The 25,749-nt window shown below is 31.8% G+C and overlaps 3 protein-coding genes across 3 annotated transcripts; 1 reads left to right on the top strand and 2 right to left on the bottom strand.

The window, feature by feature from the left end:
* Positions 1–5,382: 5,382 nt before the first annotated feature.
* LOC122603878 (serine/threonine-protein kinase D6PKL2-like) lies at positions 5,383–8,971 on the top strand. Its single transcript, XM_043776718.1, has 2 exons — positions 5,383–6,030; positions 7,943–8,971. Exons 1-2 carry the CDS (start codon positions 5,456–5,458, stop codon positions 8,736–8,738), a joined length of 1,371 nt encoding a protein of 456 aa, XP_043632653.1. The 5' UTR covers positions 5,383–5,455; the 3' UTR covers positions 8,739–8,971.
* Positions 8,972–20,852: 11,881 nt separating this feature from the next.
* LOC122606231 lies at positions 20,853–22,468 on the bottom strand. Its single transcript, XM_043779195.1, has 2 exons — positions 21,542–22,468; positions 20,853–21,441 (listed from the first exon to the last, which is right to left on the bottom strand). Exons 1-2 carry the CDS (start codon positions 21,646–21,648, stop codon positions 21,222–21,224), a joined length of 327 nt encoding a protein of 108 aa, XP_043635130.1. The 5' UTR covers positions 21,649–22,468; the 3' UTR covers positions 20,853–21,221.
* A 1,583-nt stretch (positions 22,469–24,051) lies between these two features.
* Positions 24,052–25,482, bottom strand: LOC122603664 (60S acidic ribosomal protein P2-like). The gene is made up of 4 exons (XM_043776433.1): positions 25,408–25,482; positions 25,200–25,301; positions 24,494–24,720; positions 24,052–24,231 (listed from the first exon to the last, which is right to left on the bottom strand). The coding sequence occupies exons 2-4, from the start codon at positions 25,285–25,287 to the stop codon at positions 24,205–24,207; spliced, it is 342 nt and encodes a 113-aa protein (XP_043632368.1). The 5' UTR covers positions 25,288–25,301; positions 25,408–25,482; the 3' UTR covers positions 24,052–24,204.
* Positions 25,483–25,749: the final 267 nt, after the last annotated feature.

Below are 25,749 nucleotides of genomic sequence, written 5' to 3'. Positions count from 1 at the left end.
AATTCTTGATAATATCGCAAAATATAAATAGAATACACATTTTACAATAGTGTTTCTTAAATTTTCAATCCATACAAGTTCATCAAGCATCATTTTTGGGCTTGTATTATAACATAAAAAAATAAAAACAAAAACAAAAGAAATTAAAAAAAAAACAAATATTTAAAATGCTTGATGTTTATAAATGAGGATGATTTGTTAAAACAAAGTCACCCCTATAAAAATTATAATAAACAAAAACTAGTGGGTACATAACCCCTTCTGCAGGGCCTCGTTTATCATGTCTACATGCATTCATTATCGATACGGCTCAAAAATGAAATAAGGTTCAACAAAATACCCAACTAAAAAAATCAAATGCAACAACAAAACAATTACTTTGGCATATTTCATCAACGTATGTTATGTAAAATATGTGTTTATGTAAGGGAAATAACGCAACCATGCTCATAAGATTGTCATAGCAAATATACGTAATTATGTTATACAAGAACATAAAAAAGGAAATGCAGACAAAAACGTGCTCTGGTCAAATCGTAAGTGGATTTAAAATGCAAAAATGTATTAGAAAAGTGCAACACCACTACCACTTCAGTGGCACTTCATCGTAGATATATAAAAGGAAACCAAAAATGACAACATTAAAAAAAAAATTAAAACTTGAATAGATCATAGACCCAAAATTATTTTATTTTACAAAGAAAACTAAAAAATAAACAGCCAAAAAATACAGAAATGAAACCGCTTATGGTCAACAATTGTGAGATTGGTTTTGACCAAGTATCGGAACTGGTTTGGAACCAAAAATTAGATTCGGTTCCAAACCGACGTACTTTAATTACCGGAATAGGTTTCAAATTTCGGGGGTTTTTTGGATCGGTTAGGAACCAGATTTTTGCCCATGTCTAGTCATAATTATATCCCGTCGCAAAATATGGATCTGAAAATTCTTCTCCTGTTCGTCGGTAAGTCGGGGTCACCACTTTCCAATATAGTTATTGACTTATGATTATTTCAACCCAACTTGAATGCAATGTACTAAACAATAAAGTCCATGCTTTATTGGGCCGTTGACGATATGATAAATTGATAAATGATGTTAAGATATAACATAACAAATTGGTTTGCAATGAAAAGCCATTTATTTAGCCATTTATTATATAGGGTACAGGTGAAAAAAAAAAGAGTAAGAACTAAATTCATCATAAGCTAATCAGTTCGCTAAATGGAAAAACTGAAGATACTTTGTACGGGCATAAAAAAGTTTCATGTGCAAATATAAAAATTATATCACTCATTTGGGGCTCTATTCATCTCTTTAGGCTTCTATTAATCGAGAAATAAGTTTGATTATCCATCCTTTTGATATACTCGTATTAGATATCTAGTTAAGGCATTCTTCGGATTATTCAAATGGAGGTTATAACTCATGAGATGCATGGTTGACAAAGTTATCTATCAAAGTATTTTATTTATTACTTTACATTTTTATTTTGTTTAAATATCTGTATGTGAGAAGTTTGTTTTATATCTAAGATTAGATTTCAAATCTTTTACATATAATTTGATACTGGATTAAGACATGTGTTGAATATACACATTGTTTATGACATATAGAAGATAAAATTAAATATATGTAATCTAAGAAAAAATGTGAAATAACAAACCGATGATTTCAAATATAAAAAATGTAATTATGAAATAGCAAACTGTTAAAGTCAAATATAAATAGGGTAATGAAAATCAAAATAATAGAATGTAATAATGGAACATTGACGAAACATTTAACATATTCGTCTATCAATATCATTTTAATGTTTGTTGTTATAACTGTTTTCTTAACAATACAGTTAAGGAAATTTCTTGTAGTTTTTGTAATGCTTTTTGTTTTTCTCATGAAAGTTTTAGATTATAAAGTTCTTATCAATATATAATTTTTGATAATTTGATAAATTATAATAAAAAAGAATTAGTTATAACTATAGTTGAATGAGACTATAGTTGGTTGGTTTTTTTGTTTATTAAAAGAATATTTTTTTAATTATTTAATTAGTCTGATATTTAAGATAAACATGAGTTTAATATTTTATGTATTTTATTCTAATAAAATAATTATTTAAGAAAAAGAAAGGTTTAAAAGTGTAAATTGATGATAAGTAACAAGAAGTGTAAATTATATTAGGACATGTACTAATTTAATTGAAATGGATAAATTGATAGTTATGATTGGTCAATTGATATTAGGTTAAATGTCTTTTAATATATATTAACATAAGATACTAGTATGAAACTCGCACGTTGCTTTGACTAACGCAATTGGTAGTTTTTCAATCATCAAAAGATATATTGCTTTGTTATTCTTTCTTTTTAATAGAACCAGGTTAGCAATAATTTTGGAGTTGAGTTGTGATATACTCATAGATCATCCATCATCAAATGTCCCAACCGCCACCGTCTCATTGTGTGTACCGTGCTAGTTGATATGACAGAATCTTAACAACATGTTTAACGGTATCTAACAATAAACTAAAAAAGGATTGAGATATTTTTAAAACGACACGTGGCGTAATCTTTGGTCGATATATGTCCATTTAATTAAATTTTTTTTAATTAGCTTTTGTAATTGTATACAAATTTAATTTCCTTATTAGACTTAAAATTAAAACCTAACTTTTTACTTATAGATACAAGGGATTAGTACGCCGGAATGCAACAAACTATGCCCAAAAGGTTATAGTGTGCACAAACTAAGGTTTTTATTGGTTGGTCACAAAAAGTTGCATGATATAAACTTTTTTATTAAGTTTATGCATACAATTATAAAAAAAAAAACGTTAGTTTGTGCACACTATAACCTTTTGGGCATAGTTTATTGCATTCCAGCACACTAAACCGTAGATACAAAAACACATTATCACCTTATAACTTATAATAAGTAATATAAAATTTTCACTTTTTCACTTTTTCTCATTAATAAAATTTTCACTTTTTATTTCTCAATTCTTCAATCCTATTACTTATCTTACTTATAATAAGTTATTGACACGAACACTTTAAAAATTTAAGTTTACGACCCGAAATCACAAGGCTATTTGTCGTCATCCACTATGCTTACAAGTTCCGATTTTGATGTGATTGTAAAAATTTAAGGTCAATCCAAAACTCTAACTAAACATATATTAATTATATTTATCATTACTTCTTATTATAATTTAGCTTCGTTTACTTTAAGCACAAGTTATTTCGTAATCACAAATCATGTATGAGGCATATTCAAATTTTTTAATGATACAATATATATAGCTATCGTATATCATACGAATATTAGTGTTAGTTTGTGCTTAAAAGAAAAAAAGAGCATGTAAAGTAAATTGTTTCTAATTGACAAAAATAGAGTCATGGGGACATGACAAATGGAAGGAGACACCGCCCATGATACCTTAGGAAACATTTAACTGATTTTAAGGGGTGGTGGTGTTGAGTTTAAGCATCTTTAATACAAAAAGGTTAATTTCCCAATTGTGACACGTAGTAATGGTGGAGACATCCCATGCCTCAATTCATGCTACAAGTTGACTATAAAAATTTTCTAACATATATTTAACGCAATAAGTAGATTAATTTGTAAAAGTTTATTTGTAATTGGTTTGTAATCATAACATTACTCTTATAGATATACAACTACTAAATGAGTCATCATTTTATTGAGAGAAATAATTAATCTTTTTAACAAAATAGCCTAAAATTCTTTTAACTATTAGATGATGACATGTTAAAAAAATCAGGAGACAAGATTATAAAAGAGAATTAGTGGATATCACATGTCACCTTCTTAATACTTTAAGAGGATTATTAGGCTATTTGGTTAAGAGGATTTATCATTTTCCTTATATCATCAATATAAGTAAATTTGTTTGTGTTTATATGATTAATTATTGAACTTAAACATTTAATTATTGATCGATGTGGTCAATTTTTTGGATAATACTACCATCCACGAATACAAAAATAGTAGAGATGGAATGATGGATGTTTATGTGGAGACGAGTGCAAATTCTTTGGGTCGAATATATATAAAAATCAAATAAATGAAAAGATTTGACGACTTAAATGTGTCATTTATATCTATAAAAATGCTTCAAAAATACATAATGATTTTTGTAAAGGTATAATATTTTAGTTATACACGTAAATAACAATTATTAGCGTGCATAAAATAGTTGAAATTTTACTATAAAATTCAAGGATGAACTTTTTTTTGATATAAAATATTGAAATTTTTTATTTAAGTTAATGATGGCCATTCATTAGAAATTTTTTTTTCATAACCATCCCCATTGTCAGTTTGTCACTGATACCACCACTAGTCTTCATGCCATTGCCGTCGTGAACGGTTGTTCGGTACCCCACTTGTAGTTCATAGTTAAGCCGCTTATATCCCACACAATATTTTAAACTAAGTCAACAATAGGTGGCACCATTACAAACCTTCATTTTACATTTATATATAGGGAGTAATTAAGCTAAGACAATATACGATCTATATCACACATTATACAAATATAGCTGTAGTTTAGATTTAATAAAGCTTATAATAGCTATATTGATTCATATAGTTGTAGTTAAGATATTTTGAGACCACCTTTTATTTTAGGACCAATTAGGACCATTGATTTTTGTACACCATCATCATGTACTACGATATACAAGATTTTTGTACACCATCATCATGTGTAAGTTAACTTACGCATGATTTTCTGGTGGGTCCGTCGCCAGAAAGTCTTAGTGTTTTTACAAAAAGGTCTTGTATATCGTAGTAGATCAAGATGGTGGTGTGTAACTTACGAAAATCAATGGTCTTTTTTTGGACTTTTTTTAGTTGGTCTCAAATTAACTTTCCCCTATATATATATATATATATATATATATATATATATATTACTTATAAAAAATAGACATTTTTTTTATTTTTGAAAAGGTTGAATGTTACACATGCAATATTACAAAAATACTCTTTGAATAACTACATTGATCAGTCACATTTACTTCAATAGCCTACACTACCCGTCGCCGCCACCACATCTAACCCCTGTCACCCGTCACCACTGTATTACCCTACCGTATTGCATAGGCAACATGCTATTTTATAGTTAACAATCAATATCTTCCTTTTTTGAAAAGTAACAATCAATATCTTCTAAACACACACAAATTAAAAAAGATAATAAATCATGATGATTGGAATGAAAAGATGAATAACTACCAAATGTATACACTCCACATAACAAACATGGATCCAGGGCCCATGTTAACCCAACAAATAAGCTTATAACTTTAGTAGGCCCAAACCCTCCATCCTTTTACTCTTCATAAACAACAACAAAATTTTCTTATTCACCATCTTCCATATCTCTCTCTCTCTCTCCACACCTACATCGATTTTGTCTCAATCAAAATGGAACCACCATGGATCGACGACATCGCCGACGACCTCCAAAGCATAAGCTTCAATTCCACCACCACCACCACCACAACCGCCACCGATATCAACCGGAGCACAAGCTCCAGTTCCGAAACCACGTGGACAACCGCCACTAACTCTTCACGTACCACCATAACCACCACAAAACCATCATCAGGAGACCCCTGTTGGAATGCTATACATTCTGAGCCCAATAATGGCAACGGTTTATCTCTTGCTGACCTCCGGTTCATTCACAGGCTCGGTGCGGGTGATATCGGGTCGGTTTATTTATCAGAAATTAAAAAATCATCATCATCAATGAAGAATGCGGTTTTTGCGGCTAAAGTAATGGATAAAAGGGAACTGGCGAGACGAAATAAAGAAGGAAGGGCCAAAACAGAGAAAGAGATATTGGAAATGTTGGAACATCCTTTTTTGCCTACCTTGTATGCCTCTTTAGAGTCGCCTAAATGGTCGTGTCTTTTGACTGAGTTTTGTCCCGGTGGTGATCTTCATGTCCTCCGTCAACGTCAGCCTTTCAAACGCTTCCCTGATTCCGCCGTCAGGTACTCAATTCGCATTTCAATATTCTCTCGAATTTTAAATTTTACATTAGTTTGCGCTTCACTATTATTATCATCTTTATACATTGAGAATATAACTAATGGGATGATTGGCCTAGCCAATTTTATCCACATTGACTTAAAATTGAATTAAACTTTGATAATGTGAAATATGTCCATCAATAATACACTCTAAATTTGTAAAAAAAAAAAAAGAAAAAAAAAAACTTTTTAAAGAAGTATAAGCCTTTTTACATTTATTTTCAGGACGCTTATTAAATTTATTTTCTCAGTACAACAATTTCAAAAATATTCAAATTAAGTAATGTTTTGTATCGACACTTTTCAAGTGTGTATCATTTTTGTGATTGGTTACTTGGTTTATAATAAATTGGACGGTGAGTAACGTTTCATGTGGTCTGGTCAAGGACCACAATGGAAGGACTTGCTGGTGGTGTATGTGGTTAATCCTAGACTGGTCCACAATTGAAAATTCAAATTAAATTCTAAATAAATACTCGTAGAAAGTTTTTATTTAATTAAGTAGAAAATAATGTTGAGTGAGAAGAAAGTGACCAGTCTCTCATATGGGTATATTGATTACACATGCTCCAGTCCAGTCCACGTGAGTTCGTGTGCATTTTTAAAAACAAGTCAAAGTATTACAAGTCTAACCAATGCCACGTGGGTAATAATGGCACCGTTTTATATAATTTTAACGAAATAAATGTCATTTTTTTTATATATTGATTTTTACCAACACATTGTAAATGTATAAAAAAGTGGTAGTGGTACTAGTATTTACTACGAGGACTCTAGGAGCTTTTAGTATGAGCTTGTATGTATACAGTACATGTACTCATGTAGTTACTGATTATTTGGCTTTTTAGAAATCGTATCTAATAACAAGTATCCACAAGAACCAAATATATAAATGTAAGATGTAGATAACCGTACAAGAGTAGAAAAATTAGTTACATGGAGACTAACCTCTACAATAATGTCATTAACAAAACTTTTAATTTTATTAAGTTTTAAATGTCAGCCTACATAAGTCAAAACAGTCAAAGACTCTAGACAGCTAAGGACATTGCGTATAATCATTCAAATCCATATGTATATGTAGAGGTACATTACATCCCAATATATATGCCATAAATAAGTAAATAATTGATCGTTGTCCACCATCACGAGCCCATTAAAATTGTCTATTTCTTGCACATTGCCCTTATTTGTGATCACGACAACTTGATTGCACTGTATTACTGATAATGTATATCGTAGAATTTTCTATTTCTAGACATACATTTAATTAGCATATAAATTCCCCACCTAATTTTCTTGTTTGAATAATAATGTCTTTAATAAAGTTTCCTTAATTGTTGCTGTCTAATAAAGGGTTTTATATATTGACAAATTCTTTGCGAAGATATCAATTATTTCCACCACTCTTTCATTTTAGTAGAAAAAAACAATAACAATTGTATTTAATCCTGTTAAAGACAATAAATATTTATCCATTAAACTTTAGACTATTGAATTTTTACGAGTATGCTGCTTACTTTATACACTTGTACTCTTGTACTCCACCCATTTAATTAAAGCTTGTAAAATGTGTTTGAAAGACAGAATTTTTGATAGTTTGTTTAGAAAAAGTAAATAAAGTAAAATAAACCTATTTGCGTACCATTGTCACATCAATAATATTAGATCATGAAAGATCGTGATTAATTTGATCATTGAAACAAACTTGCCTAGGATTTAGTTATGTAAATAAATCCCGGATTGTGCGGGTGGAAAGCTTTGACCCGGAACTGTTTTGTATTTTCTAGTTAATTGATGGAAGTGTTTAATTGTAATTTACATAATTTACGGAAATTGATTTGTTAATAAATGAAATGAAATAATTTTCCAGGTTTTACGCATCGGAGGTAGTAGTAGCTATTGAGTATCTTCACATGCTAGACATTGTTTACCGAGATCTCAAACCCGAAAATGTTTTAGTCCGAACCGATGGTCACATTATGCTTACCGATTTTGACCTCTCTTTAAAATGTGACCTTACTGCCTCCACCCCGGCTCAAGTTTTCTCGGGTCAAAACGGCCTGAACCCTCTACCACCATTATTTTTCGACCCACCTAAAGTGACATCCTCCTCATGCATTTTACCAAATTGTAGAATCCCATCGGTCTCGTGCCTTAATCCCATGAGAAGACGCAAGAAAAAGCCTGGGAACCACTCTGGCCCGCAATTTGTAGCCGAGCCAGTAGACGTGCGTTCTATGTCATTTGTTGGGACGCACGAGTATCTAGCACCCGAGATTGTGTCGGGGGAGGGGCATGGAAGTGCGGTGGATTGGTGGACGTTAGGGATTTTTATGTTTGAACTTTTTTATGGTTTTACGCCTTTTAGAGGGATGGATAATGAGTTAACGTTAGCGAATATTGTAGCTCGTGCTCTCGAGTTCCCTAAAGATCCCGTGATCCCGGCTATGGCTAAGGATTTAATATCTCAGTTGTTGGTTAAAGACCCGGTTGGGAGATTAGGGTCTACTATGGGCGCCTCGGCTATCAAACAACACGGGTTCTTTCAAGGTGTGAATTGGGCACTTTTGAGATGCACCACACCACCTTATGTTCCTCCGCCGTATAACAGGCGTGAAGTTGTGTCGGATGATAGTTGTTCTGACACTCCCGTGGAATATTATTAGCATCATTAGCGGGTTGAGTTCAGTTCAAACATTCAATCATAATGTGTATAGATTTTGGGTTATTATCGATCTTGTGTTGGAGGAGATTCTTTGGATTATGTAGTGATACAATTTCATGGTATTTGTGACAAACAACTTGTTTGAAATTAAGGTGGAACTAGGTAAAAACGTGCGAGTCTATTTCAATTTTCAAATGTAGAATTTTATTATCTACGATACATATTCATTTTTAATTATACTTGTATCAATTAACTCATTTTCATGTATGTTCAAAGTTCAACATATCAATCCTGTAATGGTTTATCATAGTAAACAAAATATAAATTCTGTTACAAAAGAAAAAGAAGCATATACCGTAACTTTTTCTCTTTTATTAATCCCATCTATTTTTTCCCAGAATGACGGCTACCTAATAAACTCGTCTTTACGATTTGTAGACCGCAAGACTAAGGCCCATAACTATACGTTTGACGGTTTATCACATATAAACCGTAAACGAACAGAATACGCTATATAAATAATTGAAATAATAAGTAATAATGTAATAAATTTCGAGAGATGGATGCTTTATTCAGTGGAATTTGAATCTTGATGTTTGTAATTATATATTTGGTTGTTTGTGATCGTATATATTTGTTTACATCATTTTCATTGGGTTAATACAAAAAGGGATTTGCTAAGAATAATATTTCCATTAAATTTAATTAATAATAAATCAAAGATTCTTTCCATTAATTATAAATAATTAAATTAATATTTGATTGCTATTCTTTCTCCATAAAAATCTCTTCCTTCTAGTTTTATACTTTTATCAACAAAAAAATCTATTTTCACGTAAAATTATTTTGGGAGGCTTATTGTCTCTAATATCAAATCATTTTGGCAGGCTTATTTCGTTTTTGATTTATTTTGTAGTACAGTTTATACTTTCGTTATACTTTGGTTATTATTTGCCTGTTTAAATTTTGGTTCATGTTTTTTATGCAGTAGTGTTTACGTATACCACATATCATATATCAGTATATCACATCTATTTTCCATTAGATTGGGTGAAGGTAGAAGAGGGTGACTTGGACTCAAACATTACAGATGTAGTATTATGCATGCTAGTTCCATAATATCTTTGTTTTGCACATTAGTTGGTATTTGAGAGGTTTCAAAAGGAGTGCATCAATTAAACTCATAATAAATTCATATGCAATTGATTTATTTCATTATTTGTTAGTCGTGTAGTCAAATTATGTTTCAAAGTATATATATCACAAGTTGGAAAAAAGGAAAAGAAGGCGGTAAGTGGGTTGTTCGTTTGAATTTATCGAAAAATAAGATGCAAAAGTTAGAAATGAAGAATTTGACAATTATTCACAAACCTTAATTAATGGAGGGAATCTTTGGTTTATTATTAATTTTTTTTTTTTAAATGTTAAATGAAGCCTTAAGCCTTCACTTAACGTGTAATAGAAGGTTGTATATTTTCATATGAAAGACCATCCCTTGATTTTTATGGTAAGTGTACAACTATTTAATGCACCTTAAAGAAAGCTCTCGGGGCTTCGTTTAGCAAAACCCCTAAATTTAATGGAAATATCTATACTATATTAATAAACAAACTACCCTCCCCGCTTTTCAACTCTCTACCTTTAAAATACCCAAAATATCCTTAATTTTCAACACATTCCTAACTCACACACTAAATATACCCAATATATCCCTAAAATATTTTACACTCCTATTTATCCAAGTTATCTATCTCCTTTATTAATTAATTAAAATACTTTCACCTAATATCTCTATAATATTCTTAATAAAGTTTTTTACAAAAGATACATCTCTTAATCATAAAATAATCACATTACCATTTACGTCAATTACTTTAAGATTAATAACCACATCGTTACCACCACCCGTTGCCGTCACCGCCGCCGCATTACGCGGGTACCTATCTCGTTATTCTTATATACAACATAGCTTTTCGCATTTATATATGATTTTACCATTAAGCATTTGTTTTTAATTATTTCCTACTTTCGTTGTATATTAGTATATGGTCTTTCAAGGATGAGGACTTTATTGGTAAAATTGGTGATCTTAACTCTTGAATTAAAATCAAAGGTCAAGATTTAAAGATGATCTTTGAATCTTGACATTTGATTTCAATCTAAAGGTCAAAATGCTTCTAACTTTACTAGTAAAGTTGAAAACAAATTTAGATGCCTTATCTGTCTTTCAATAGATACTACTATTCACCATCCTTACGTATAATGTTCATGTAACGTCTAAAGCAATATACAATATAGGATCACCATCATCAGAGTGTTATTATTTGTATAGAATTAATTATTGTTTTGTTATACGTTTTATATATCTTATTTTCCTTATTGTTTTTATATGTTATTTCTATCATTGTTATATCTTTGTTGTCTTTATTAAGTTTGTGTTCGAAAGTTTCGTATAAATGTATTGGTATTAAACTAATACTACATATACAATATATTCACTACAAAAAAATTTTCATTTATTTTCACACTTCTTCTAAAGAAGTGTGAAGAAATTTCTTAATTTATTCACGCTTAAAAATGTTTAAAAAATACACACACATAAAAGTGTGAAAATTTTTGAAACATTATAATTTTTTCACACTTATATATGTGGAAAGAAAAAATTCACACCTAAAAGTATGAACAAATGTCAAACATATTCACACTTAAAAGTGTGAAAGTCAAATTGTAACACCTAATTTCTCGACACCTTCATTGTGTGAAAAAAATTGGTGTTATAAATTATTCCTTACACTTCAAAGTGTGAACAATTTATATAGTTTTACACACTTGGAAGAGTGAACTTTTTTTTTTCCACATATATAAGTGTGAAAAATTTATGATTTTTCAAATTTTTTCACACTTTTAAATATGAATACTTTTTAAACATTTTTAAGTGTGAACAAATTAAGAAATTTGTTCACACTTGTTTAAAGTAAGTGTGAGTAAATGACATTTTTGTTGTAGTGATTGTTTGTATCCAATATTTTATCATGTAAAAGCATATTCTGTGACAACATGCGAAGAAAATGACTAGCTTATTACTGTATTGAAACATCTCATGTCACGTTCAGATTGATAATTAGTAACCTAAAACATGTAAAATATCATGTTAAATCCAGCATTAATCGTGAAATAGCTTGCAAGAATCATCCACTGAATCAGGAACAACTATAATCCAAATGCACCTAATAATTAAAAGATTATATCAACTGATGAGTGATGCCTACTCAAGTTTTTATTATTTGTCCTACTGTTGAATGCTAAATTACAAAATGGAAGTAAAAACAAGCGAAAAAAGACTAAACATTTTGACAATACGTAAAACTGTTACTTTCGTGACTTCTTCATAACCAGACACTTCAAAGTTCAGATATGTTCTTAACATACTTGCTTTAACGTCGGCTATGTCTTTATAATACATATACATATATTTAATTCATTACACTTTAAAAAGGTTTTTTTTTTGAAAAGTATATGAAAGTTATTATTCATTACAATTTAAAAAGTATATCTAGATTTATCATTTATATAATATATATATATATATATATACTAGTATTTTTTTTAATCTAACACAACCACTCATCTCTCAATTATATCACAAATAATCTCAATCATATTATTACTTTAAGCTTAAACCCAACTTTTTTTCTTTTTCTTTTTAACTGCAAGTATCAATTAAATCCAATTCTTTTTTAAGCTTAAACCCAACTACCAATAACTTCAACTATATAATAACTCATTTAACCAAACATTAAATAGATTCAACCCTATATACAAAATGGGCCACAAAAAGGAGCATTGTGATTTACAACTACATTGATATATACATGCTAATTTTCTAATCATGTCAATGTAATTCGATCTAAACCAAACCCTATATCTGTAATTAATATAGGCACAAGGTACAAATATTTGATTTAGACACTACTACAAATATTTTGATCGATTTTAAAGTTGAATAAGTTTAAAATATGGCCACTATCATGATATGTGACTGAAAAGATTGTTTTGTATTTTTTCTTATATAACCCGTATCTGATGCTCTGCCTAAAACTATTCAGAAAGAAAAGGTCGTTTGTTTTATCTATATGGTTACTTACCTGTTTTGTCCTTTAACCTTTTATCCATTCTATATACTCGTATTACTCCATTACATAGACATTTTAAATCATTTCCTTCACTATCTTACATATCTAAAGAGTTTGGTCGTGGCTTAATTCTTAAATACTTCTCATTTTAGTGTAAAAGTTACAAATTTATAAATACGAGAAGAGGATATATTACTGTTTAGTTTCTTGTAAATCAATATAAATAATTAGATTTATCGACACTCCGAAAAGTGAAGAATAAAAAGTCAGGACAATATAAGAGGATATATCTTATATTAAAGAGTAAGGGCCGTTTTTTTTTAGTCATTAAGTACTGAGTGTATTAAATGACTGAATGCATTAAGAATGTCTGTATGTATTAAGTAAAATATAAGTAATTGACTGTTATTTTTGTTTATTAAGTCAAAAAAGAAACATAAAATTTGACTAAATGATTAAATTCTTAACTATTAAGTTTATTAAGTAAAAGATAAACAAGGCCCTATGTTATATGAAAATAGTTATCTTTATTACAACCTCAAAAATCTTTATTTCTTTCATCGTGATTTTTAACTTTTCAAATTAATAATTGTTTGCAAATTGCAAGTAAAACTCTTCATTTAAGAGAAAACACATCTGAATAACACTTTTTAGTTATTACAACCTAGGGGTCATACAAAGTTACACATATTATTATCTGGGGTTTAGTATCCCGGAGTGTAAGTAACTTTGTAACTTTTTCTATTGTGTGTATGTATCAAAATTTTTGAATAATTTATGTAACTATCTCGTTAAATCGAACACTTAATGTAAAATTTTTACGTTGACCAATCAACAACTTTTCTGTGGGCAGCTCATATAATTGCCACATATACATTTTTACATTATGCGTTCAATTTAGCGAGATAATTACATAAAATGTTCAAAAATTTATATGAATACACACAATAAAAAAAGTTGCAAAGTTACTTACATTTTGGGATACTTAATCCTTATTATCTAGTGCAAAGAACTTGATGTTTCTCTATTGAGGATTGAATGATGAAATTATTAATAAGGCCATCAAGAAATTTGAGCATGAAACCATTCTTATTGCATGATTTTATTTTCTTGTAGGTTGTAACACCCCAACAAGGCAGAATCATGGGGTATCACAAGAAAAGCACAGCACGACATGGAAATTATGTAGAGTAAACTAAATGCATAAAAGGATCAAGTAAATCCATACGAACCATTTAGTAGTGCAAGAAACCGGATCACATCTAAGCATAAACCCTAATCGGGAATAATGAATCACGGATCCAAGAAGTCCAAGTCCAAATCCAATTCTAGCAAAATCAGGCAATCAATCATCCATTACATCTTTGAGCTAACCTGTCACCTGAAAAGTGTACTAACACGCGTCAACATAAAGTTGGTGAGTTCGTAGGGACAAGTAACAGGAAATAAGTGTGTCGGGATAACAACCGTTAACGATATACGAGGATTAGAGTACTTAACCACGTTCCAAGGAAACCCTAAAAGGTTTCACGTTATCACAAATCAATACAAGTCAACGTTTACGTTCAATTATAGTTATAATGGCACGACTTACATATATTTCAAATGCGTAAAATACGTTCCAGGCATGACTTACATATATTTCAAATGCGTAATATCACGGCACGACTTACATATATTTCAAATGCGTAATATCAACGTTACGTTACAACTAAACATTCATATTCAATATACATGTTAAACAATATCGTTAACAACAAAGTTATGCCACAAATCGTGGGCTTATTATGCCATTAACATGGACTTAATCGTTATCACCATCACAAATCTATAACACGTTAAGGGGGAAAATGTTATCATGCGAGATCCTATGTCCCGATCCTTATCAAAACGTTTTCCATTAATCAACAACACAATGCACATACACTTCTTACGATTCTAATTTCAAGGAATCATTGATGCTTATATATAGGGTCACCCGCAGCCTTCCCACAACATCTCCTATTCATTGAAAGTATTAACTGTCTTCCATGTATGTACAACTACCCAAACCACAACAAGTATTCATAAATGGAAGCATAATTAACCGAGCAACAAGTCAATACGTTAATCAAACAATCAATCAATCGATTAAACAACAATAACAAGCACGTATACTTTTCAGCCCGAATCTCAATTGAGTAGGGAGGGTTTACGAAACTCACCTTGGCCCCTAGAAGTCACTAGAATGAGCTTAAACGGGTGAGTGGGGAGCACAACGATCACAACCTATTAAATCAACAATTTATCATCGCAAGGTATCCTCAATCGATAAAGTCTAGCTAGCTAAACTATGCCACAATCCCCCAAGGATACTTAGAAGTGATTCAAGAACGTTTAAGCGACAAGGGGAAAGGTTTTAGTTAAATTCGGTTCGATGACTTAGCACCAAAATTTGACTTGAAAATCAAAGCGTTTAGAAATGTGTTTTAACAATTTTGTTGATCGTAAAATGATGATATAATACTAATAAACAAGCTTTGGATCATTGAAAGTCGACCGATAACCGAACGAAAACGCTAGGGGTGGACAGGGGATTGGCGGACGATCTGCCGGATGATCCGCCGGATGATGTGATGAACACGGATCATCCGTCAGTTCATCAACATCGTCCGGAGATTACGAAAAACAAGAAAACGGGTTTTGACCTAAAAATCGACAACCTTAGAAGCCAAATCCGGTTATCAAACTTTAACACAACCAAATTCAAGTATAACCATGACATAAAAGCACACCAATTCACAAACCCAATTCCAATTTCTAACGATTTGATTAAAAACACGTTTTTAAGCTAAAACACATAAATTTCGCCAATATGGACCACCAAACGTTTAGATTGACAATAAGGAAGCAACCTACAATGTAAAAGGAACGTTTTGAGTTATGAATCACTTACCAATTCGGCCTAGAACCTTAAATCCGAATTTAGGGCTTAAAACCTTGGATGAACACTTGAAACTTGGAAAAATCTTGGACTTTTGATGATATAGGTTATTATTGCCAAGAAGTTTAGTTAATTTAACACTAACAACACAAGATTTGCAAGGTTCATGATCAATTTATGGTGGAGCATTTTGGTAAATGAAGAAGAAGGAGAATGAATGATATGGGTGAGAGAGGGAGAGATAAAAAAAAAGGATAAGGAAAAGAGAAGAGAAGAGTGTGTGGTGAGGGAATAGAGAGGTCGGTCATGGGGTCTCATTTTTGAGGCCCCGCTCCGCTAATTTCGACAAATAGCTATTCGTTAATCATTTAAACGTCCAAACGAACCCGTAAACACATTTAAACCCAACGTTATGTTAAAACATGTCAAAACGTTCAATAATTCATATACATTCACAAAGTCGTTCTCACTTAATTACGTTTAATTACAAGTCAATTAAGGTTAAAAGTCACCAATGTTATATAGGTTGTCTATAAGACTATAACAAAACATATCTTACGCCATGAAATATTTAATGCAATCTTATTTGCATCTATAAGGTCATTAATTAGACTGATCATATATATGTGCACTCGGTCATTAGACTCATATATGGTGCACTCGATGCAAGTCGGTTATATATTTGGATTAACTAATTAATAATGTTTTTAACTTGAAAAAATTCGTGGATACATATGACTGAGGTGACAACATACGACTTCAAAAAATTGTCGTTGTTTACTGGACAAATTAAGGTAAAAGATGATTTTATGCTATAATATTGTTGTAATTTCCATAGTATGCTTTCCAATTACACACGTAACTTTTTAACCAGTAAAAGTTAATTAAAAGTTTGTTAAAATAATTTATATTAGTAGTAGATCCAGAGATGAGTACTCAGATGACGCAATATCTTCAAACAGAGGCTGAGTTAGTACGAAGACTAAAGGGTGCTCAACCCCCTTCAACTATAACATACGGAGTAATATTTAATTAAGTTTCATTCTAAATTTTTAAATTAACAATATTTTTTTCTAACTAGTCTGTTTTAATCTGGCAACCGATCAATCCCCTTTGCAATAAAATCTAATTCTAGTATCGTCATTTGTCTCCAAACAAAATCATATTAGTCCAGGACGAGAAACACTGCTCCAGCAGCACACAGTCTCTGAATCAAGACAATTTATCAATACTCATACTGCCTCCACTCATGAAGGTCAAGTCCACCGCATTAACATGTCACTCGTTTGTATTTGTGACCGTCTTTAGTAAGTTATTTAAGAAAATAATGGGTTAAGTCACTAGATTAACAATGTATTTTCCGTAATTTACATGCTTGATCATTGAATTGGATTATTGATATGTATCACCCATATACTTTTAAATTTTTTACATGGTTGACCAATTGCTGACCTGATTACATGTTATAATAGGTTAATGTCTATTTACATTGTTCCTCATTGAACTGGATGACTAATGTACTTTCCCTTATTTACATGGTTGTCCATTGAACTGAAATACTAATATACATCACCCACATACTTTTCTAATTTTTACATGGTTGATCAAATGTTGACCCGATAACCTACAATAACAAGTTAATATCTATTTTTATTTTTCATCCTCTTCATTAATTTTCAATAGAAACTTATTATATAACTATATTATAATATTATATAACAATTGTAAAAGCATATAGTAGATATGTTTATATTTTTATTAATATCATAATAATATAATTGTACTAGCAATATAAATTAGTCTATGATCTTCTACCTTGAAAGTTTTAACAACCCAGCAATCAACTCAATCCGTTATGACCCGTACTCTAGGATTTTACTTTTCCTTTCGTTCAATAATAACCCGCCTGAAAATATTTTAAAGTCTAGTATCACCTAAATTTTCAAACTGACGACGCAGTTTGACCTAGTTTATGGACGTTTGGGTCAATATGAAACGAAAGAACATGTTTGCCGGAATTTTTACCAGAATATTTGCCTGGAAAATTGATGAAGATAATTTCTGGAAAAAAAAAAGTAAATATAGAGTTTAACATGTTAGGTAGGTCATCAGGTCAACATTTGGTCAACCATGTAAAAATAGAAAAGTTTGTTGGTGATATATAATAATAATTCAGTTCAATGGCAACCATGTAAATGAGAGAAAGTACATTAGTCATCCAGTTCAATGGGCAACCATGCATATAGACATTAACTTGTTGTAGCAAGTTATCAAGTCAACACTTGGTCAACCATGTAAAAAATTGAAAAGTATATGAGTGATACATATCAATAATAATCTAGTTCAATGAGCAACCATGTAAATGAGTAAAAGTACATTATTTATTCAGTGACTTAACCCGAAAATAATCAAAACCATATGTCGCCACATTGTGCAAATGGTAGTATATTATTCCAGTATCATATAGATAACTTGATCTTAATTTAAGATATCTTGCCGTAATTAATAAGTTTGAAAAAATAGAGATATTTTGTGTACATCATGAATCATGCCAACCTGGGATGATTATTTGTACTACATACCTTGTTGCAAAATTTGAATAAATCCAAACTATCTATCTATTGTTTCACACAGCATATACTTGTGTGTATGTCTATTATTTGTCCAAACTGTGATTTATCAAACACATACATATACAAGTGTGTATGTTTGTCAACGAGCATGGGGCAAAGAGGGAGAGAGATATGTTTGTGGTTGAAGGAGTTTCGAAGAGAAGAGTTGCCTAATGACAAAGGTGGCCACCGGTGGTTGTTTAACACCGACCCTACCCACCATGTGACATTGTTTCCCCACGGCGGTACGATGGTGGGGTTTAATTTGGACATTATGCCATTTCTTTAAAAATGATAATTGACACTTGCTTGTAAATACATTATACATATAACATTAACATATATATACTTTGATTTGGTTAGTTGAAGTTAACGGCCGATTTTATTATTTTTTTGAAAGATAAATTTTGCTTGAAGCTTCGTGTCATGATTCTACAACGAGTGGTCTAGCATACGTTTTTTTAATCGGATCTGCGAAAACAACAATGCCTATTTCCCTACTAATTCATCCAAAAGTACGATGATTAGTAGGGATAAACCCAGACCAAGCTCTCATAGAGGGACACCTATATCTTAAAATTGGTAGACATGGAGATTCAAACCGGAGAGCTATAAGTTATCAAGGGATTTCCAAACCACTACATCAACTGATCATTGATACAGGAAAAAAAAACAATTGTTAACCACCCATCAATCTCATTTTCCGTCTCATTCTTGTTTCCCTTTTTACTTATTTTATAACAGTTGTTTACTTACATATATTAACTGATCCAAAAATATTTTAGTGATTATAAAATGACATTTTATTGGTAACAACTTAGGGTGTGTTTGGTAGGGGATATGGACATAAAGAAATGAAAATGAAATGATTTCTCTGTTTGGTAGAGAAAAGAAATTATGAACAGGAGAATTATAACTCTCGAGAAATTAGCTCCTTTGTAATTTGATTTCTTCACATTTTGGAAGGAAATGAACTTTCTTCATAGTAAATTCTCAGTGTTTTTCACTGAGAAATGGACTAGACTTTAAACAAGATGGCTATAAAAACTATACCACGTGCATTGCACATTCCTCACACTTATGAAGATTTTATAGCCCCTCTTATCCCAGTAAATCATTTCTTCTCCAACTTTCTCACCTCCTACATCTAATTCACCCCACTTCTCTTTTTCCGTTACCAATAAACCCTTCTAACCACCATGTGTTTATAGTTGAAAACCCATCAAGATCTATATGAAAACCCATCAAATAAAAAAACAAGAAATATGATCAAGATCTTCAAATAGGGATATACCAAAATGATGCGCGACGGTGGTGCGTGGTGGTCGGCTGTGGACAGTGCCTAGTGGTGGTTGACGGGGATTCCCAGTGGTAGTCGACGGTGGTGCGTGATGGTGGTCAACGGTGGTGTGTGGTACGATGATGTTCTTGCTGCTACCACCATCACATATTTCTTTTTTATTTTCTTTATTTCTTCTTCATCCCAATTTCTTTTCTTGTTAGCTCTAGTGTTTTAATTTGTTGTCAGATCTAATGTATGTGTAAATTTGAAACAAACTATTTTACTATATCTAAGTTGTGAATCTTGGATTCATTTAATGGAGTTTGATGGTTTCTTGATGAAATCTGAGTTTATGATTTAAACTTGCATATATTTGGGTTTAAAAAGATGAAATCTGGGCTTGTTTATGAAATTGGGTTTGTTGATAAAATCTGGGTTTGTACATGTTTGTTTGAAATGATGGATATGTCGGAAGCAAAATAGGATTTTTGTTTTTATTTTGATAATTCAATGATGAATTCATTTATTAAGATGAGATAATATCTAATGCAGAAAAGAAAAAATATCTTGTACCAACACAAGTTTATTTTCATTTCTTTCGTCTTTTACCAAACATAAAAAATGATTTCTAGTCATTCCTCCGATCAATATTTTGTCCTTACCAAACAAAGGAATTAATTAAATTTTTTAGTCAATTTCATTTCTCTTTATTTTATTTCTTTGAAATTTTCCCCACCAAACGTACCTTTAGTGTATTTATAGAGTATACACTTATTTTTAGAATATTTAGTTTGCTACCTTACCTATAAGGCTATAATTTGACATTTTGACCGATATGGTTGATCAGTCCTGGACTCCTGGTCATGCACAAGAAAACCTAGTGGCTGTATATATAAAGACCAGTGTAAGATTAGGCCTGGTTAAGTCCAATACCCAGTTCATAAGAGCACCTCCAATGGGTTGCCTTAATACTAACCAATATAGTGCTACATCAGCAAAACCTCTTTCCAATACATTTTTCTCAATTCATACCCAATACCCAATACATCTAATACATTCGAATACACTCCAACATATTTATTTTCAAACTTTTAATAAGTAAAACCACAAATATAATTTATAAAATAGACACAAATATTATGTTAAATCCTAAAATACCATTTTATTAATAAAAAACGAGTAGCATACATAAAAAAAAACCATTAAAATGCATTTAAAATAAAAAACAATCCTACAAATGACTTAAACGCAACAAGGCTTACGGAAGACTCCAAATATGCTCGACGAGATCATGACGTAGAGAATGGTGGACGTGTCGGTCTCAAAGTTTCTTGATGGCCCGCTCATGCAACTTTAGCCTCTCCTCGAATGTTCGCTGTGGTAAGTTACGTGGCTTATTAATGAAATCCTCTTCGAAAGAGGTTATGGCATTTCCCGAATCCTCAACAATCATGTTATGCAATATAACACACACATACATAGTTTGGCGAATCTTATTAACACTCATGGCTTTTGCCGGTGCCTGAAGTATCTCCTAACGACCTCGAAGAACTCCGAATGCCCGCTCAACATCTTTTCGAGCACTTTCTTGGTACTTCTTAAACTTTTTCCTTTTCTCGTCTTGTGGGCATGAGAACGACTTCACAAACATAGACCACTCTGGATAAATGCCGTCAGCAAGGTAGTATGCCTTCTTATACTCGGTCCCGTTAACGCTAAATGAAGTATCAGGAGCCGTATCCTCAATTATTTCCCTATATTTAATAAATATGTTACATGTTATAAATTAAGCGATAAAATATACTAAAAAGCGATAAATTTTGTTAAAAAAGCAATAAATTATATTAAAAATACCTAAACAAATTTGACTGATTTGGGACGTTTATGTCGTTGTTAGATCCTGCAGCGCCAAAACATGCATGCCATATCCATAAATCATAAGATGCAACCGCTTCAAGCATGATGGTTGGACGTCAGGTATCACCACGAGTATATTGCCCTTGCCATGATTTTGGACAGTTTTTCCATGGCCAATGCATACAATCGATGCTTCCTAACATCCCCGGAAACCCATGAAGTTCTTCGTGTTTGCTTAGCAAACGTTGTATGTCACCAGGCGTGGGTTTTCACAAATACTCGGCTGCATAAAGCTCAAAAACACACTTACAAAAATCTTCAAGACATATTCTAGTTGTTTGCTCCCCCATATGAAAATATTCATCAAGTAAGTCCGGACATTTGCCATACGCTAGTTGTCGTATGGCAGATAGACATTTATGGATGGTAGTAAAACCAACCCTTTTTCTTGCGTCGACACGTAAGTCTTCCATACGGGTAAAATGCTTTGGTTTTGGAGACAAAAAGTAGCTTTGTATATCGCAAATGAAGCGCATGAACAAGTTCTTTGACAATCGAAAATGCCGCCTAAAATGGTGCGGCGCAAACGTTGAGTCTTCAATGAAATAATCTATCATGAGTCGGTCATAAGTCCCATACCGACCTCTATAAACCGGTTCCCGAGTTAAATTCTGGGACGGTTCGGCCTCATTGAGCTCCACTCAATCTTTCATGATAGCCATGAGCTCGTCATCACTGTCGTCATCGCTAAGCAATGGTGTATGTATGGATGCTCGATATGAAAGACATGGTGATTTTTAGTTTGAAGAATGGATTGGATTTGGAAAGTATGTGTTTGAGTTTTGGTTGAATGAATGAAAATAGGTTAAATAAGTGAATAAATGGTGAAAAAGGTTGAATTTTTTAAAAGTTTTGAGAACTAGCTGTTTGAAATTTGTGGCCTACATTCAATTTTTAATTTAATTTAATTTTTTTTATTAGAAGTAGTCGTTGATGATATAAAAAAAAAACAACATGCAAACCTCTGTATTCACCACCACGGAAGCCTCCAATACGCGGTCTAATATGAACGAATACGGTCCACGCCCAATGGTGTGGACCGTATTGGATGATGAATAATGGTGTGGACCGTATTGGATGATGAATACGGAGCCCGTATAGATACATTTGGGATTTAGGGGTGCTCTAAGGCTCAATCACCAGAGCCCAGATGTATATGATAGAATACAATTTAAACTTCTATTTTGTTAGTATATACTTGTCTGTAATGTAAGTATGTAACATTATTCAGAGCCCCAGTCATTGGCACCATAACTAGATGACCATCATATTCACATTTGCCAGGCAAGTGAGTAAACGTATTTGCAGATATTTGGCACATAGCCTCATCAACTATATAAATAAAAATACTAAAGTTTAAATGAATTTGAGTTTGATGAGATGTATGTGTGTTATTAAATAAACAGAGCAGATAAACCGCCACATTCTCCCTGATCCTTTTACATGTATTTCATTTTTTTTTCTATCATTCATTCATACATGGTATGAGTGAATCTGTTTCTTAATAGCAAGTCTAATATCGATCAAACCAAGCTCATTATTAACCAATTTCATATTTTACGATCAACGCAATAAGATAAAGTTCCGCATCATATATCAGGAGTTCATGACTCACCATACAAAACAGAGAGGCTAAGAGCATTAGTACAAGTTATGGTTAGGTGGTAGAACTAATCTTGATGTTTTAGTTTTACTCAACGAGGGTTAGGATTTTGATATCTATGGTCTAAGGAAAGACATAAATCATCACTTATCTCAGCTATTCAAGAAAAATATATAATAATCATAACTTATAAGTTAAACGGGTAGCACGCCCAAACAACTTTGTAAAAAACATAAAAATAACATAACACATTGGGTTAAGGTCATGGGATGGGAGCAGGTATAAACATAAAAATAACATAACACATCGTGTTAAGGTCATGGGATGGGAGCGGGTATAGTCATTCTAATTGTTCGTTTCTCGGTTACATGACAGAAAACAAATATCTAAAAGTGAGTGAACAGATTACATTTTGATTAGTTTATCCTTAATAGGCTAATATATAGAACATATACAGCATACAATACAATATGTATAATAAGTCAATCTCCCAAAACCAGTCCAGTTTTAAACACCATTAAGCAGTAGTAAAAAGATAGCAGGAAGCAGAAACATACAAAACTTGGAACCAGAATGAGGCGAACAGATCGAGTCAGGGACAAGACTGTAAGAAATGATGTAAACAGACGAGAAAAAGCAGCTAATAAAGGTCCTATTTGTATGTCTTGTGAATATTTAAAAAAAATGCATGAAACATTTGCGTAATTTTTCACACCACTGTCCCACCAAGCCCATAGACATACAGCCGACAGTCTGAGTTTAAGGAGTACTAAAATACTAGTAACATGTTACTAATAAAGCTTGGAAAGATCATCACAAAATTTAAGATGATAACTAAGCCATATGCAGAAAAAAGTTTGACAGATCCACTTCACTTAACAACTCCAAATAAACTTTTAAAAGGTCTCACAAAGATCAACATTTAAAGATACACTATGAAATCACTACCAAAAAATTCCAAGATAACACCGACATAATTCTTCATACCTTCTAATCCTTAATCAAACAAACTGAAACCCATGTCCTGCAAATAAAATTGACAAAACAAATCAGTAAAACAAAGTCAATGACTTACAAAACCATCAACAGAATGTCTAGATTATAGTTTCATTTCATGGCCTATTTATATATTAGTTTGCTTGTTTTCGTCTTTTAAGCTTATGAACTTGTTTTTGGTTGTCATAGACCACATACAAAACTGGATAAGCTATTAAATGGACAATTCCTACAATCTTAATATGTGAAAACAAATCCAAAAGATAAATAGAATATAAAAGAGGTCTTACATCATCTGATTCTTCCTTCTCTTCAACCTTCTCCTCTTTCTTGGTCTCAGCAGCAGCTGCAGCCGGGGCAGCACCACCACCGGCAGCAGCGGTAACAGCAACACCGCCACCTCCAGAAGGAACGGAAGCCAGTTTCTCCCTGCCTGATGCAATCAACTCAGTGATATCTTTTCCTTTCACCTCGGACAATAGCAACTTAATTTTATCATCATCGGCGTCAGCTCCAACTGTGGCAATCATATACAACATAAATTTATGTTTGTCTTTAAGTAACACCCACATATACAAAATAAACAAATGCTACTTGTAGACAAAAAAAGATAAAATGGTAAACAAACAGGACTACTTTTATATTATAGATTTCCAATATACAATTTAACAAAACCCTTCTAATTGTGATCAAACTAATCAAGTGTGTTAGCTTGAACAAAAAAAAAAAAAATCAAACCTAGCTTATAAGATTCATTTGAACAATAAAATTGTCAATAGAACATTATATTGCCTAACAAGATATTATTAAGACAAGAAATGTACAAAGTAACAAGTGAAATAATTATCAACAGTTAAACACACAATAGACAGTGTAGCATTAATATCTGCAAATTAACCAGCAGGCAATTTGTATGGAAATATATATGTATACACACACACACATATTTATAGAGATATATACAGAGAGACTTATATAAAAAAATTTGAGATTGACCTGAGCCAAGAATGGTCTTCAAATCTTCAGCAGTAGGGGCTGTGTTACCTCCCAACAAAGCCAGCAAATATGCAGCTACAACCTTCATTTTTTCTTTCTTTTCTACAAAAAAAATAAATTATATATGTATATATTTGATAATTAATTATATAGTGATATTAAAAGTTGATATGTGAAATAGAGATGTAGATCAGAAGGATGAAGATACCTGTGCAACGGCCGCTCGGAGTGGAATGTGTAATGTGTGTGCGTTAGGGTTGTGGACGGTGTGTCAAACCCTAACCTCTTTTATATACTTGTTGATAAGGCCTCTGCTTTGTGGGCTTCTTCTTTTTTTTAGATGGTTCATTCTTTAGGCCCATTTGTTTAATTATGGCCCATTTTGGGATTCTTCTCAATGAGCCAGTTTAATTGTTTTTTCCTTTTTCTATTGATTAAGGTTTTTTTTTCTTCCTATTAACACAGCCTGCAAAGTGCAAATTGCAAACAAATACATAGATAATTTAAAATTGGGGTTTCAATCTCTGTAAAGGAAAAAAAAAAGGGTAAT

This window comes from Erigeron canadensis, chromosome 6 (assembly GCF_010389155.1).
Source record: "Erigeron canadensis isolate Cc75 chromosome 6, C_canadensis_v1, whole genome shotgun sequence".
Classification (NCBI taxonomy): domain Eukaryota; kingdom Viridiplantae; phylum Streptophyta; class Magnoliopsida; order Asterales; family Asteraceae; genus Erigeron; species Erigeron canadensis.
This window is presented reverse-complemented; position numbering and strand designations above follow the sequence as displayed.

Coding starts and splice junctions, on each gene's coding strand:
- LOC122603878 (XM_043776718.1), top strand. CDS start 5,456: ATGGAACCACCATGGATCGACGACATCGCCGACGACCTCCAAAGCATA. Junction 6,031..7,942: donor TTCCCTGATTCCGCCGTCAG/GTACTCAATTCG, acceptor ATAATTTTCCAG/GTTTTACGCATCGGAGGTAG.
- LOC122603664 (XM_043776433.1), bottom strand. CDS start 25,287: ATGAAGGTTGTAGCTGCATATTTGCTGGCTTTGTTGGGAGGTAACACA. Junction 24,721..25,199: donor GAAGACCATTCTTGGCTCAG/GTCAATCTCAAA, acceptor TGATTGCCACAG/TTGGAGCTGACGCCGATGAT. Junction 24,232..24,493: donor AGAAGGAAGAATCAGATGAT/GTAAGACCTCTT, acceptor TTTTATTTGCAG/GACATGGGTTTCAGTTTGTT.
- LOC122606231 (XM_043779195.1), bottom strand. CDS start 21,648: ATGCTTGAAGCGGTTGCATCTTATGATTTATGGATATGGCATGCATGT. Junction 21,442..21,541: donor AATCAGTCAAATTTGTTTAG/GTATTTTTAATA, acceptor TATTAAATATAG/GGAAATAATTGAGGATACGG.